We start from the raw sequence: 15361 nt of genomic DNA, 5'->3' as shown, positions 1-15361 counted from the left end.
CTGCTGGACCTGAGAGGGTCTGAGAGCGTCTGACCTGCTGGACCTGAGATAGTCCGACCAGCTGGACCTCAGACTTGTCTCAGGGAGATTTCACTGACAGAGATGGACCTACAGAACCGGACCCACAAATTCACATTGTTTAAATCCACCTTAAAGCACCAGGGACTCGACTTGGACCTGATCTCAGACTGTATTTGTATAGTTGACTGGTCCTCACTTGTGTTGGACCAGGTCTGCAGGTTGCAAGTGAGACTGTTGCTGTGACAGGTGTGTGTGTGTTCAGGGAGACGTCCAGGTGGAGTGTTCTGCTGAAGACCAGGTTCTGCTGTGTGAGCTGGGGAACCCGTTCAGGAGCAACCTCCAGGTACCCCAAACGACTGGTCTGTTTTGGAGTCCTGCAGTCCATCACAAGATACAATCATAAATACTACACAGTGCACGTTAAAGACAACAACATGTGACTTGTATATGTACACAGTTTGCACAAACTGCATGGCCAACATCTGAAGTACACATCGCCTCAGTGTTCGTATCAGTTTACCCAAAGTACTCTGTCAGTACTCTCTCAGTACTCCGTCAGTACTCTGTCAGTACTCTCTCAGTACTCTGTCAGTACTCTCAGTATTCTCAGTACTCTGTCAGTACTCTCTCAGTACTCTGTCAGTACTCTCAGTATTCTCAGTACTCTGTCAGTACTCTGTCAGTACTCTCAGTATTCTCAGTACTGTGTCAGTACTCCGTCAGTACTCTTAGTACTCCGTCAGTACTCTTAGTACTCCGTCAGTACTCCGTCAGTACTCTGTCAGTACTCCGTCAGTACTCTCTCAGTACTCTGTCAGTACTCTGTCAGTACTCTGTCAGTACTCCGTCAGTACTCTGTCAGTACTCCGTCAGTACTCTCTCAGTACTCTGTCAGTACTCCGTCAGTACTCTCTCAGTACTCTGTCAGTACTCTGTCAGTACTCTCTCAGTACTCTGTCAGTTATCTGTCAGTACTCTCTCAGTATTCTGTCAGTACTCTCTCAGTACTCTCTCAGTACTCTCTCAGTACTCTGTCAGTTATCTGTCAGTACTCTCTCAGTACTCTCTCAGTACTCTGTCAGTACTCTGTCAGTACTCTGTCAGTTATCTGTCAGTACTCTCTCAGTATTCTGTCAGTACTCTCTCAGTACTCTCTCAGTACTCTCTCAGTACTCTGTCAGTTATCTGTCAGTACTCTCTCAGTATTCTGTCAGTACTCTCTCAGTACTCTCTCAGTACTCTGTCAGTACTCTGTCAGTACTCTGTCAGTTATCTGTCAGTACTCTCTCAGTATTCTGTCAGTACTCTGTCAGTACTCTCAGTACTCTGTCTAACCCTAACCCCCCCTCCCCCCGTGTTTCAGGTTCAGGTGTGGATCATATTCCAGCCATCAGAGATTAGTCTGAACACCAGAGAGATCCAGACTGTGCTGCAGTTGTCCACGTAACACACACACACACACACACACACACACACACACACACACACACACACACACACACACACACACATACACACACACACACACACACACACACACACACACACACACACACACACACAAACACACACACACACACACACACACACACACACACACTCCTGTCTAACAATATTGTTAATGTGTGTGTTCAGGCTCAGTGAGCAGGATGATCTACTTCCTGTCTGCGTCTCCATGTTGGTGCGGTTCTCTCTGCAGACGTCTCTCTCTCTGTGAGTCACGCTCAGGTTAACTCAGGTTATCTCAGGTTAACTCAGGTTAACTCAGGTTAACTCATGTTATCTCAGGTTAACTCAGGTTAACCCGGGTTAACTCAGGTTATCTCAGGTTATCTCAACGTTATCTCAGGTTAACTCAGGTTAACCCCAGGTTACTCAGGTTATCTCAGGTTAACTCAGGTTAACCAGGTTATCCAGGTTATCTCAGGTTATCCTCAGGTTATCTCACGTTATATCACGGTTATCTCAGGTTAACTCAGGTTAACCAGTTATCTCAGGTTATCTCAGGTTATCTCAGGTTATCTCAGGTTAACCGTTCCAGGTTATCTCAGGTTACTCACGTTATATCCGGTTATCTCAGGTTAACCCCAGGTTACCCAGGTTTAAACTCAGGTTATCTCAGGTTAACTTCAGGTTATCTCAGGTTATCTCAGGTTAACCCAGGTTATCTCAGGTTATCTCAGGTTAACCCAGGTTATCTCAGGTTATCCAGGTTATCTCAGGTTATCTCAGGTTATAACTCAGGTTATCTCAGGTTACTCAGGTTATCCCAGGTTATCTCAGGTTATCTCAGGTTAACTCAGGTTATCTCAGGTTATCTCAGGTTATCTCAGGTTATCTCAGGTTAACTCAGGTTATCTCAGGTTATCTCAGGTTATCTCAGGTTATCCCAGGTTATCTCAGGTTATCTCAGGTTAACTCAGGTTATCTCAGGTTATCTCAGGTTATCTCAGGTTATCTCAGGTTAACTCAGGTTAACTCAGGTTATCTCAGGTTATCTCAGGTTATCTCAGGTTATCTCAGGTTAACTCAGGTTATCTCAGGTTATCTCAGGTTATCTCAGGTTATCTCAGGTTAACTCAGGTTATCTCAGGTTATCTCAGGTTATCTCAGGTTATCTCAGGTTAACTCAGGTTATCTCAGGTTATCTCAGGTTATCTCAAGTTAACTCAGGTTATCTCAGGTTATCTCAGGTTATCTCAGGTTGTCTCAGGTTATCTCAGGTTATCTCAGGTTAACTCAGGTTATCTCAGGTTATCTCAGGTTATCTCAGGTTAACTCAGGTTATCTCAGGTTATCTCAGGTTATCTCAGGTTATCTCAGGTTATCTCAGGTTATCTCAGGTTATCTCAGGTCAACTCAGGTTAACCCAGGTTATCCCAGGTTATCTCAGGTTAACCCAGGTTATCTCAGGTTAACTCAGGTTATCTCAGGTTAACTCAGGTTATCTCAGGTTATCTCAGGTTATCCCAGGTTATCTCAGGTTATCTCAGGTTAACTCAGGTTATCCCAGGTTATCTCAGGTTATCTCAGGTTAACTCAGGTTATCCCAGGTTATCTCAGGTTATCTCAGGTTAACTCAGGTTATCTCAGGTTATCTCAGGTTATCTCAGGTTATCTCAGGTTATCTCAGGTTAACTCAGGTTATCTCAGGTTATCTCAGGTTATCTCAGGTTAACTCAGGTTATCTCAGGTTATCTCAGGTTATCTCAGGTTAACTCAGGTTAACTCAGGTTATCTCAGGTTATCTCAGGTTATCTCAGGTTATCTCAGGTTAACTCAGGTTATCTCAGGTTATCTCAGGTTAACTTGGTTATTTTTCTGATATTTCGACACCACATGTTAAGTGTAGACCTCTCCTCTCATTGGTTGACCTGACAGAGTCACCCCTCCGGGCCCCGCCTCCTTCGGCGGTCATGTGATCGGGGAGTCAGCCATGAGGAGGACGCAGGACGTTGGCAGTTTGCTGCTCTTCATCCTGCAGGTCTGAACATACCATCTTTGTAGAAAAGGCTCCAAAGTTGTGTTGATGTTCAGAAGTTTCAGTTGTTGGGTGTAGATGATAAGGGGAGGAGGGGCTAGCTCACGTGTTGTGTGTGACGTGGCACTAGGTCAGACGGTGGCCATTACAAGTAGTTGCGGGAAGGTTTTGTTGTGTTAGTGTGTGTGAATGACGGTGAGTGTTGTGCACAGTACTGTTTATGTTGTTCCTTAATAATTATTATTAAGGTGTTAAGCTGTAGTTCATGTGGATGAATGTTTGTGAGGTTACGTGTGAGATGTTTAGTGTTTACCGCTAAGTTTTAGACCTATTGTTTCGCCAACCCGATTACCGGAAGTAGCATGTCTGTGGCGTGTCAGAATAAGAGCATCGGCTGCCTCTATGTTTATTGTTTAAGTATGTTAACTTTGTATTCAGGTATTGTGTTCATTTCTTTGTAGGAAGACAACACATATACAAACATCCAAACCATTAAAGGACATAATATAGAAGGTCAAGCATCATCTCAGCTCCTCATTTCTGGACACTGGACCTTTGGCCTTAAGTGGTGTTCTGGCCGACACACCGGGGTGAACCTAGTGATAAACTAGAGAACTAGTGCCAACACTGGGTTACCTTTAACTCTCCACTACAATCTTTGTGTTAGCGCTGCCATCGTAGCCTCTGTAGCGTGTTAGCTTCTGTAAACCCTACTACTGAAAACAACCTCCAATTTCTTCTTGTTCTGGTTGCTTGGTAACCAACGGCATCCTCTGATAGGTGCGCGTCACCGGGAAGCCGCTGGGTCACCTAGGCAACCTGCAAGTGGAGTTTGATTGGCCGAGGGAGGTATCCAATGGGAAGTGGCTGCTGTACCTCGAAGAGATCCGATTGGACGGCACGTCTGAGGTGCACTGTGATCCGCCCGGAAACATCGTCAACCCCCTTAACCTCAAGGTAACCATGGCAACATCAGCTGGCACCTTCAAAATAAAGGTCCTGGGCTGGCAATCTTCAAAATAAAGGCACGTCCAATCAGAGAGAGAGAGCTGCCTTCATATAAAATTAAACAATTTCCATAAACAGGAAACATCAGTGAGGGCTCGTTTGGATTGGTCAATGGGTTTTTAATATTCCAAATATAAATATTACCTCATATTCATAAAAACCTTTGTTAGTGTAATTAATAAGAAAACTCACACTTTCAAGAGGAAATATTCTCACACTGATTTAACTCTCTGTCACTGAACTAAGAAACCAATCAGAGTCCTTCATCTGTTCTTTCGATCAGCTGGAAGAGGAGGAGGACAGGGGGAGGAGGAGGAGGAGTCTGCTGGATCAGAGAGGAAGGAGCCTCCTGAAGGGAAACAGGAAGTCCTACTCTCTGGTATAAAAACACCTTCAGTTCTGCAGCCTCCCACAGGGGGCGCTGTGATACACAACTCTAATCCTCCTTCTGAAATAATGTGTAAAATAACCCTAACACAAAAGGTAAGGAATGTGTTCTGTAGATTATTCCTTCGTGGTTTGCGTCCAAGAATAAATGGGACAAATCTCCCAAGACACAAATTTCCTTAACGTTTGTGTTAAGTTTATATTTCAATTCCTACAAAAGCTATCAAATAGTTTAGTTTCTTTTCACAATGGTGTGTGTGTGTGTGTGTGTGTGTGTAGGATTGTGTGCATGGGGCCCGCTGTGTGGCGTTTGTGTGTCCTCTTCTGAACATGAGTTCCTCTGCATCGCTGACTGTGAGGGCCAGACTGTGGAGCTCCACCCTGATGGAGGTACACGCTGCAGAACAGCCTAAAGAGTAGGCTAAAGTGGAGCCCTCAGGGGCCTAAAGAGGAGCCCAGACCCTCAGTAGCCTGAAGCCTTTAGCCTCTTGCTCTGTGCTGTGTTTCAGGATTTCCGTGATGCCCACAGTCTGCTGGTTCGATTCTGGGCGACTCTGAAGCTGCAGAGCAACAAATCGACCCTCATCATGGAGCCGCGCAGCAGCCAGGTATCACAAGCTACAGAATAAATATTAAAACAATATCGCTATTTACGTTAGCTTAGCCGCTCTGCAAACTTGCTGCACAACTTTGAATGCGAGCGACAGCCGGTACCATGGTTTGTCCATCTCTGTTATAGCTTGTATTTTGAACCTCAGGGACCCCCACACTGGGATGATTAAGACTCTTTAGGCGGGGGTTTGGGTGGTGTTTGCTGTCTGTACAGTTTCCTCCTGATTCTTGTTCCCTGCAGATTGAGGTCCACATTTACCCGACGGCAGGGCAGCAGCTGGACTCCGGTGCCCCCCTGTGGATCTTGGTGGTGTCTGTGCTGGCGGGGGTCTCCCTGCTGGCTGTGATCTGCCTGCTGCTTTGGAAGGTAAACTACAGACAGCTGCTCTCCACATCTTTTGTTTCGGGTCACTCTAAAGTAATTATTTTGGGAGGGGGCATCTCCTGCTGGTTGGTAAAGTGCTGCTGTGTCGCCCCCTGCTGTTCAATGTGGGTTCTTCCGGAGAGCAAGAACCAGAGAGATGTTCGGGGCTAAAACCCAGAGAGCCAGCCTGAAGATCCAGCCGTCTGAGAACCAGAGGATGGGAGAGGAGCTCTGAGGGGGGGGTGCCAGTGAGCTGCTCTAAGGACCGGCTGTTACCGCCTGTTACTGACCCCCCCCTCTAACCCTAAAGCAAAAGATTCTTGGTGGATACCAACAACAAAATGAACATATTTGACTGTGATTTACTCGTAATACACTATGCTAAGCTAACATGTAGCTGCTTGGTCCACACTCACAATAACATCAGACAGAAATACAGACTGCTCTCCACAGACAGTCATTTATAAACTCTGATGTTCCTCTAGTTTCTGAACAGATATGAGGAGCTGTGAGCTCTCTATGCTAAAAGCTAACAGCTAACAACTGTCAGTGAAGACAAGTTGATATTCACACCGCTGATTGGCTGAGAGAGACAGCTTCACTATTGCTTGAGTTGAAACATTATGTTGAGCGTGGGCGCTTCACTCGCTTCACTCGCTTCACTCGCTTCACTCGCTTCACTCGCTTCACTCTCTTCACTCTCTCCGCCTTGGTGAAAAAGGTCTCTGCGTCTGCGTTGACCTCACATGGTATCACACGGTGTGACTGAAGTCCTGATGTCCAGGTTTCTCTCTGACCGCAGGTCGGTTTCTTCATGCGGCGGCGAGCATGGAGGGTGGCGCTGCACCAGGGGAGGATTCTGGGTAAAGACGAGCAGCACACGGACGCAGATGGTTTCCTGATCCGAGACGGAAACAGGAAGTTAGCCAAACACTGGGTCACCTCCTGGTCTGAGACGCACTGAGAGGCCGATCGCTGCCTGGAATCATGCAGCACACTGCCATTCAATGTGTGTGTGTGTGTGTGTGTGTGTGTGTGTGTGTGTGTGTGTGTGTGTGTGTGTGTGTGTGTGTGTGTGAGACACTTTGAAGCCCCCCCAGCTGTGTTTCCTGCTGACTGTAAACAGGCTGCCTGATTTGGTACAGAGTAGGACAGTTGACACAGTGTTCCTTAAAGCAGAAATAAAGCTGACAACATTAATCTGAAGTTGATATTATTATTACGTCATTTCTGTAAATGTTTGCAATTCTTTACATGTAATCTGAGTCTAAACTTTCTCTGTTGAGATTCCTGGAAAAGGGAAATTACATAAAAGCCTTTCCATAAATAGTTGATTTAAGAACCAAACTGTGTTATTAGATCAGCATTTTCTTATGTGACAATTATTGCTAAATCTGAGAGCTCTTTCCCAACCTTGGGATTTCTCTGCAGGGCCAGAAAACTGAGATCTCCCTGCAGACCTTGGCTCTCTACTGAACATTTTTCTGATCCTCTCACTGCCATTTTATAAAGTTGTGATATTTCTGACAGCCCATGAAGGCAGGATGTGTTTGTGTGTGTGGTTCCCATTGTGTGTGTTTGTTTGTAGTTCACATTGTGTGTGTTTGGGTGTAGTTCACATTGTGTGTGTTTGTGTGTAGTTCACATTGTGTGTGTTTGTTTGTAGTTCACATTGTGTGTGTTTGGGTGTGTAGTTCACATTGTGTGTGTTTGTGTGTAGTTCACATTGTGTGTGTTTGTGTGTGTAGTTCACATTGTGTGTGTTTGTGTGTAGTTCACATTGTGTGTGTTTGGGTGTGTAGTTCACATTGTGTGTGTTTGTGTGTAGTTCACATTGTGTGTGTTTGGGTGTGTAGTTCACATTGTGTGTGTTTGGGTGTGTAGTTCACATTGTGTGTGTTTGGGTGTGTAGTTCACATTGTGTGTCCTGTATGTTAATGTATTAAAACATATTTTAGTGGGTCACTGGTCTGTGGTGCTTTCAGGGTCTGTGTGTTCAGTCTGTAAATCTCATGAACAAAGTGTACTATAAAGGATGTAATGTTTGAATCCTGCTGTTTCTGAGGGTCTCTGATCTGCTTCAGTGGTGTACTGTCCCTTTAAATCCTATAATAATAAATTATGATCAAACACAGCTGTGCTGATGGTGATAAAGATGATGATGGTGAAGAAATTATGACAGTGATAAGGATGATGATGATGGTGATGAAGATGAAAATGAGTCCTCTGAAAACACCTGGTGATGGACCATGTTGAGTGAGGTGCAGTTTATCTCACACTTCAGATAACAACTTTATTAACATAGTAAGTAACATAAACAAACCAATTAGCTGTTACAACATCACTACCTGTAACTACACCATTACTACCTGTAACTACACCATGACTACCTGTAACTACACCATTACTACCTGTAACTACAACATCACTACCTGTAACTACACCATTACTACCTGTAACTACACCATGACTACCTGTAACTACACCATTACTACCTGTAACTACAACATCACTACCTGTAACTACACCATTACTACCTGTAACTACACCATGACTACCTGTAACTACACCATTACTACCTGTAACTACAACATCACTACCTGTAACTACACCATTACTACCTGTAACTACACCATGACTACCTGTAACTACACCATTACTACCTGTAACTACAACATCACTACCTGTAACTACACCATTACTACCTGTAACTACACCATGACTACCTGTAACTACACCATTACTACCTGTAACTACACCATTACTACCTGTAACTACACCATTACACCTGTAACTACAACATTACTACCTGTAACTACAACATGACTACCTGTAACTACACCATTACTACCTGTAACTACACCATTACTACCTGTAACTACACCATTACCACCTGTAACTACAACATTACTACCTGTAACTACACCATTACTACCTGTAACTACAACATTACTACCTGTAACTACAACATCACTACCTGTAACTACACCATTACTACCTGTAACTACACCATTACTACCTGTAACTACACCATTACCACCTGTAACTACAACATTACTACCTGTAACTACACCATTACCACCTGTAACTACACCATTACTACCTGTAACTACAACATGACTACCTGTAACTACACCATGACTACCTGTAACTACAACATCACTACCTGTAACTACACCATTACTACCTGTAACTACAACATTACTACCTGTAACTACAACATGACTACCTGTAACTACAACCATACTACCTGTAACTACAACATCACTACCTGTAACTACACCATCATACCTGTAACTACACCATTACTACTGTAACTACAACATCACTACCTGTAACTACACCATCACTACCTGTAACTACACCATCACTACCTGTAAACTACAACCATTAACTACCTGTAACTACACCATGACTACCAGTAACTACACCATTACTACCTGTAACTACAAATCACTACCTGTAACTACACCATTACTACCTGTAACTACACCTATGACTACCTGTAAACTACCACCATTACTACCTGTAACTACACCATCACTACCTGTAACTACACCATTACTACCTGTAACTACACCATGACTACCTGTAACTACACCATTACTACCTGTAACTACACCATTACTACCTGTAACTACACCATTACTACCTGTAACTACACCATTACTACCTGTAACTACACCATTACTACCTGTAACTACACCATTACACCTGTAACTACAACATACTACCTGTAACTACAACATTACTACCTGTAACTACACATTACTACCTGTAACTACACCATACCACCTGTAACTACACCATTACTACCTGTAACTACACCATTACTACCTGTAACTACACCATTACTACCTGTAACTACACATTACTACCTGTAACTACACCATTACTACCTGTAACTACACCATTACTACCTGTAACTACACCATGACTACTGTAACTACACCATTACTACCTGTAACTACACCATTACTACCTGTAACTACACATTACCTACCTGTAACTACAACATTACTACCTGTAACTACAACATTACTACCTGTAACTACACCATTACTACCTGTAACTACAACATTACTACCTGTAACTACACCATTACTACCTGTAACTACCACCATTACTACCTGTAACTACACCATTACTACCTGTAACTACACCATTACTACCTGTAACTACACCATTACCACCTGTAACTACAACATTACTAACCTGTAACTACAACATTACTACCTGTAACTACAACATCACTACCTGTAACTACAACATCACTACCTGTAACTACACCATTACTACCTGTAACTACACATACTACCTGTAAACTACACCATTACTACCTGTAACTACACCATTACTACCTGTAACTACAACATTACTACCTGTAACTACAACATCACTACCTGTAACTACACCATTACTACCTGTAACTACACCATGACTACCTGTAACTACACCATACTACCTGTAACTACACCATTACTACCTGTAACTACAACATTACTACCTGTAACTACAACATGACTACCTGTAACTACACCATGACTACCTGTAACTACACCATGACTACCTGTAACTACCACCATACTACCTGTAACTACACCATTATACCTGTAACTACAACATTACTACCTGTAACTACAACATTACTACCTGTAACTACAACATCACTACCTGTAACTACACCATTACTACCTGTAACTACACCATGACTACCTGTAACTACACCATTACTACCTGTAACTACACATTACACCTGTACTACACATTACTACCTGTAACTACAAATCACTACCTGTAACTACACCAATACTACTGTAACTACACATTACTACCTGTAACTACACCATTACTACCTGTAAAACAACCATCACTACCTGTAACTACACCATTACTACCTGTAACTACACCATGACTACCTGTAACTACACCAATACTACCTGTAACTACACCATCACTACCTGTAACTACACCATTACTACCTGTAACTACACCATGACTACCTGTAACTACAACATTACTACCTGTAACTTACACCATCACTACCTGTAACTACACCATTACTACCTGTAACTACACCATGACTACCTGTAACTACACCATTACTACCTGTACTACAACAATTACTACCTGTAACTACACCATTACCACCTGTAACTACAACATTACTACCTGTAAACTACAACATCACTACCTGTAACTACACCATTACTACCTGTAACTACACCATTACTACCTGTAACTACAACATCACTCCTGTAACTACACCATTACTACCTGTAACTACACCATTACTACCTGTAACTACAACATTACTACCTGTAACTACAACATGACTACTGTAACTACACCATTACTACCTGTAACTACACCATTACTACCTGTAACTACACCATACACCTGTAACTACAACATACTACCTGTAACTACACCATTACTACTGTAACTACACATGACTACCTGTAACTACACCATGACTACCTGTAACTACAACATCACTACCTGTAACTACACCATTACTACCTGTAACTACAACCATTACTACTGTAACTACAACATTACTACCTGTAACTACAACCATACTACCTGTAACTACAACATCACTACCTGTAACTACACCATTACTACCTGTAACTACACCATTACTACCTGTAACTACACCATTACTACCTGTAAATCAAACATTTTCTACCGGGAACCAAAAAATACTACTGTACTACCATTACTACCAATACACCCTACTACCCGTAACTACACCCCTTTTACCTGTAACTACACCCTTACCACGTTACACACCATTACTACCTGTAACTACAACATTTTACCTGTAAAATACAACATTACTACCGTAATACACCCTCTACCCGTAACTACACTACTACCCGTAATACACCATTATACCTTAACTACCCCATTTCTACCCTTTAAATACCTTCTACCTGAACTACAACTTTACCTGTAACTACACCATCACCTGACTACACTTTTTACCCGAACTACAACATACTACTGTAACTACAACTTACTACCTGTAAAAACCGCTACCTTTAAATACACCATTTTCTACCCGTAACTACAAAATTACCACCCCTCACTTTTCTACCGTAACTACAAAATACTCCCCAAAAAACACATACTACCTTTAAATACACCATGACTACCGTAACTAACCCTTACTACCGTAACACACATTACTACCGTAACTACACCCTTTTCCTGTAACTACACCATTACCACCTGTAACTACAACATTACTACCTGTAACTACAACATCACTACCTGTAACTACACCATTACTACCTGTAAATACACCATTACTACCTGTAACTACACCATTACTACCTGTAAATACACCATTACTACCTGTTACTACACCATTACTACCTGTAACTACACCTTTACTACCTGTAACTACACCATTACTACCTGTAACTACAACATTACTACCTGTAACTACAACATGACTACCTGTTACTACACCATTACTACCTGTAACTACACCATTACTACCTGTAACTACACCATTACTACCTGTAACTACAACATGACTACCTGTAACTACACCATTACTACCTGTAACTACACCATTACTACCTGTAACTACAACATGACTACCTGTAACTACACCATTACTACCTGTAACTACACCATTACTACCTGTAACTACAACATCACTACCTGTAACTACACCATTACTACCTGTAACTACAACATGACTACCTGTTACTACACCATTACTACCTGTAACTACACATTACTACCTGTAACTACAACATGACTACTGTAACTACACCATTACTACCTGTAACTACACCATTACTACCTGTAAATACACCATTACTACCTGTAACTACAACATTACTACCTGTAACTACACCATTACTACCTGTAACTACACCATTACTACCTGTAACTACACAACATTACTACCTGTAACTACACCATTACTACCTGTAAATACACCATTACTACCTGTAACTACACCATTACTACCTGTAACTACACCATTACTACCTGTAACTACAACATTACTACCTGTAACTACAACATGACTACCTGTAACTACACCATTACTACCTGTAACTACAACATTACTACATGTAAATACACCATTACTACCTGTAACTACAACATTACTACCTGTAAATACAACATGACTTCCTGTAACTACACCATTACTACCTGTAACTACAACATTACTACCTGTAACTACAACATTACTACCTGTAAATACACCATTACTACCTGTAACTACACCATTACTACCTGTAACTACACCATTACTACCTGTAACTACACCATTACTACCTGTAAATACAACATGACTTCCTGTAACTACACCATTACTACCTGTAACTACAACATTACTTCCTGTAACTACACCATTACTACCTGTAACTACACCATTACTACTGTAACTACACCATTACTACCTGTAACTACACCATTACTACCTGTAACTACACCATTACTACCTGTAACTACACCATTACTACCTGTAAATACACCATTACTACCTGTAACTACACCATTACTACCTGTAACTACACCATTACCACCTGTAACTACACCTTTACTACCTGTAACTACACCATTACTTCCTGTAACTACAACATCACTACCTGTAAATACATGTTTCTGTTTACTGTTTATGTGTTTACTGTTTATGTGTTTACTGTTTACTGTTTATGTGTTTACTGTTTATGTGTTTACTGTTTATGTGTTTACTGTTTACTGTATATGTGTTTACTGTTTATGTGTTTACTGTTTACTGTATATGTGTTTACTGTTTACTGTATATGTGTTTACTGTTTATGTGTTTACTGTTTACTGTATATGTGTTTACTGTTTATGTGTTTACTGTTTATGTGACTGTTTATGTGTTTACTGTATATGTGTTTACTGTTTATGTGTTTACTGTTTATGTGTTTACTGTTTATGTGTTTACTGTTTATGTGTTTACTGTTTACTGTTTATGTGTTTACTGTTTATGTGTTTACTGTTTATGTGTTTACTGTTTATGTGTTTACTGTTTACTGTTTATGTGTTTACTGTTTATGTGTTTATGTGTTTACTGTATATGTGTTTACTGTATATGTGTTTACTGTTTATGTGTTTACTGTTTATGTGTTTACTGTTTACTGTTTATGTGTTTACTGTTTATGTGTTTACTGTTTATGTGTTTACTGTTTATGTGTTTACTGTTTACTGTTTATGTGTTTACTGTTTATGTGTTTATGTGTTTACTGTATATGTGTTTACTGTATATGTGTTTACTGTTTATGTGTTTACTGTTTATGTGTTTACTGTTTACTGTTTATGTGTTTACTGTTTACTGTTTATGTGTTTACTGTTTACTGTTTATGTGTTTACTGTTTATGTGTTTACTGTTTACTGTTTATGTGTTTACTGTTTATGTGTTTACTGTTTATGTGTTTACTGTTTATGTGTTTACTGTTTATGTGTTTACTGTTTACTGTTTATGTGTTTACTGTTTACTGTTTATGTGTTTACTGTTTATGTGTTTACTGTTTATTGTTTATGTGTTTACTGTTTATGTGTTTACTGTTTATGTGTTTACTGTTTATGTGTTTACTGTTTACTGTTTATGTGTTTACTGTTTATGTGTTTACTGTTTACTGTTTATGTGTTTACTGTATATGTGTTTACTGTTTATGTGTTTACTGTTTATGTGTTTACTGTTTATGTGTTTACTGTATATGTGTTTACTGTTTATGTGTTTACTGTTTATGTGTTTACTGTATATGTGTTTACTGTTTATGTGTTTACTATTTATGTGTTTACTGTTTATGTGTTTACTGTTTATGTGTTTACTGTTTATGTGTTTACTGTTTATGTGTTTACTGCGCACAAACAATGACTGAAGTATTAATCCAGTCCAGAGAGAATGATGACACAGTGACCTCACACCGTGGATCATGTAATCATGGTAAATAATGGGGTTTGTTTTTGTTTGTTTTCATTAGCTTTTGTTTGTTTGTATTATGTCAAACATCAACCTGTTCCGTGTTGCCTCATCATGTTGCCTGTTCCGTGTTGCCTCATCATGTTGCCTGTTCCGTGTCGCCTCATCATGTTGCCTGTTCCGTGTTGCCTCATCATGTTGCCTGTTCCGTGTTGCCTCATCAACTACATCAGTGGGTATGACGTCAGAGCATTACCTAATCAGTTTCCTAGACAACCAGAAAGCGAAAACGAGGCTGACGTCAACGTTTCCGGACAAACGGAGGAGATGACACCTTCAGAATAAGAGCCCGCCCTGTCAAAATTCAAGTGTAATATCAAACACGCAGCGGCACTTCCGGTCCGTAAAACGGAGAACGTAGTTTGGAAAGTGAAAGTGAAAGTGAAGGGACTTTCACAATAACCCCGCCCCCCCCCAACTCACCAATACATGAGTATCATCTTACTGACCACAACGTGTTTTAAATACACTTCACATTCACAAGTACAACTCTGAAATACGG

At 41.1% G+C, this 15361-nt stretch overlaps 1 protein-coding gene across 4 annotated transcripts in view; it reads left to right on the top strand.

The window, feature by feature from the left end:
• LOC134878675 (integrin alpha-3-like) overlaps window positions 1-8007 on the top strand; it is a 33316-nt gene extending 25309 nt beyond the window's left edge. For 2 of the 4 annotated variants that reach the window (XM_063904858.1, XM_063904860.1), the window contains exons 19-28: window positions 284-364; window positions 1385-1464; window positions 1657-1734; window positions 3403-3505; window positions 4283-4459; window positions 4794-4889; window positions 5177-5287; window positions 5407-5505; window positions 5751-5876; window positions 6676-8007. In XM_063904858.1, the coding sequence (XP_063760928.1) occupies window positions 284-364; window positions 1385-1464; window positions 1657-1734; window positions 3403-3505; window positions 4283-4459; window positions 4794-4889; window positions 5177-5287; window positions 5407-5505; window positions 5751-5876; window positions 6676-6837 (1113 nt within the window). In that variant the 3' untranslated portion in view covers window positions 6838-8007. Of the gene's footprint in view, window positions 1-283; window positions 365-1384; window positions 1465-1656; window positions 1735-3402; window positions 3506-4282; window positions 4460-4793; window positions 4994-5176; window positions 5288-5406; window positions 5506-5750; window positions 5877-6675 lie in introns of those variants that run through there. The other 2 variants (XM_063904859.1, XR_010167704.1) reach the window with 2 other exon arrangements.
• The last annotated feature ends 7354 nt before the right edge of the window (window positions 8008-15361 follow it).

This window comes from Eleginops maclovinus, chromosome 16 (assembly GCF_036324505.1).
Source record: "Eleginops maclovinus isolate JMC-PN-2008 ecotype Puerto Natales chromosome 16, JC_Emac_rtc_rv5, whole genome shotgun sequence".
Taxonomy (NCBI): domain Eukaryota; kingdom Metazoa; phylum Chordata; class Actinopteri; order Perciformes; family Eleginopidae; genus Eleginops; species Eleginops maclovinus.
This window is presented reverse-complemented; position numbering and strand designations above follow the sequence as displayed.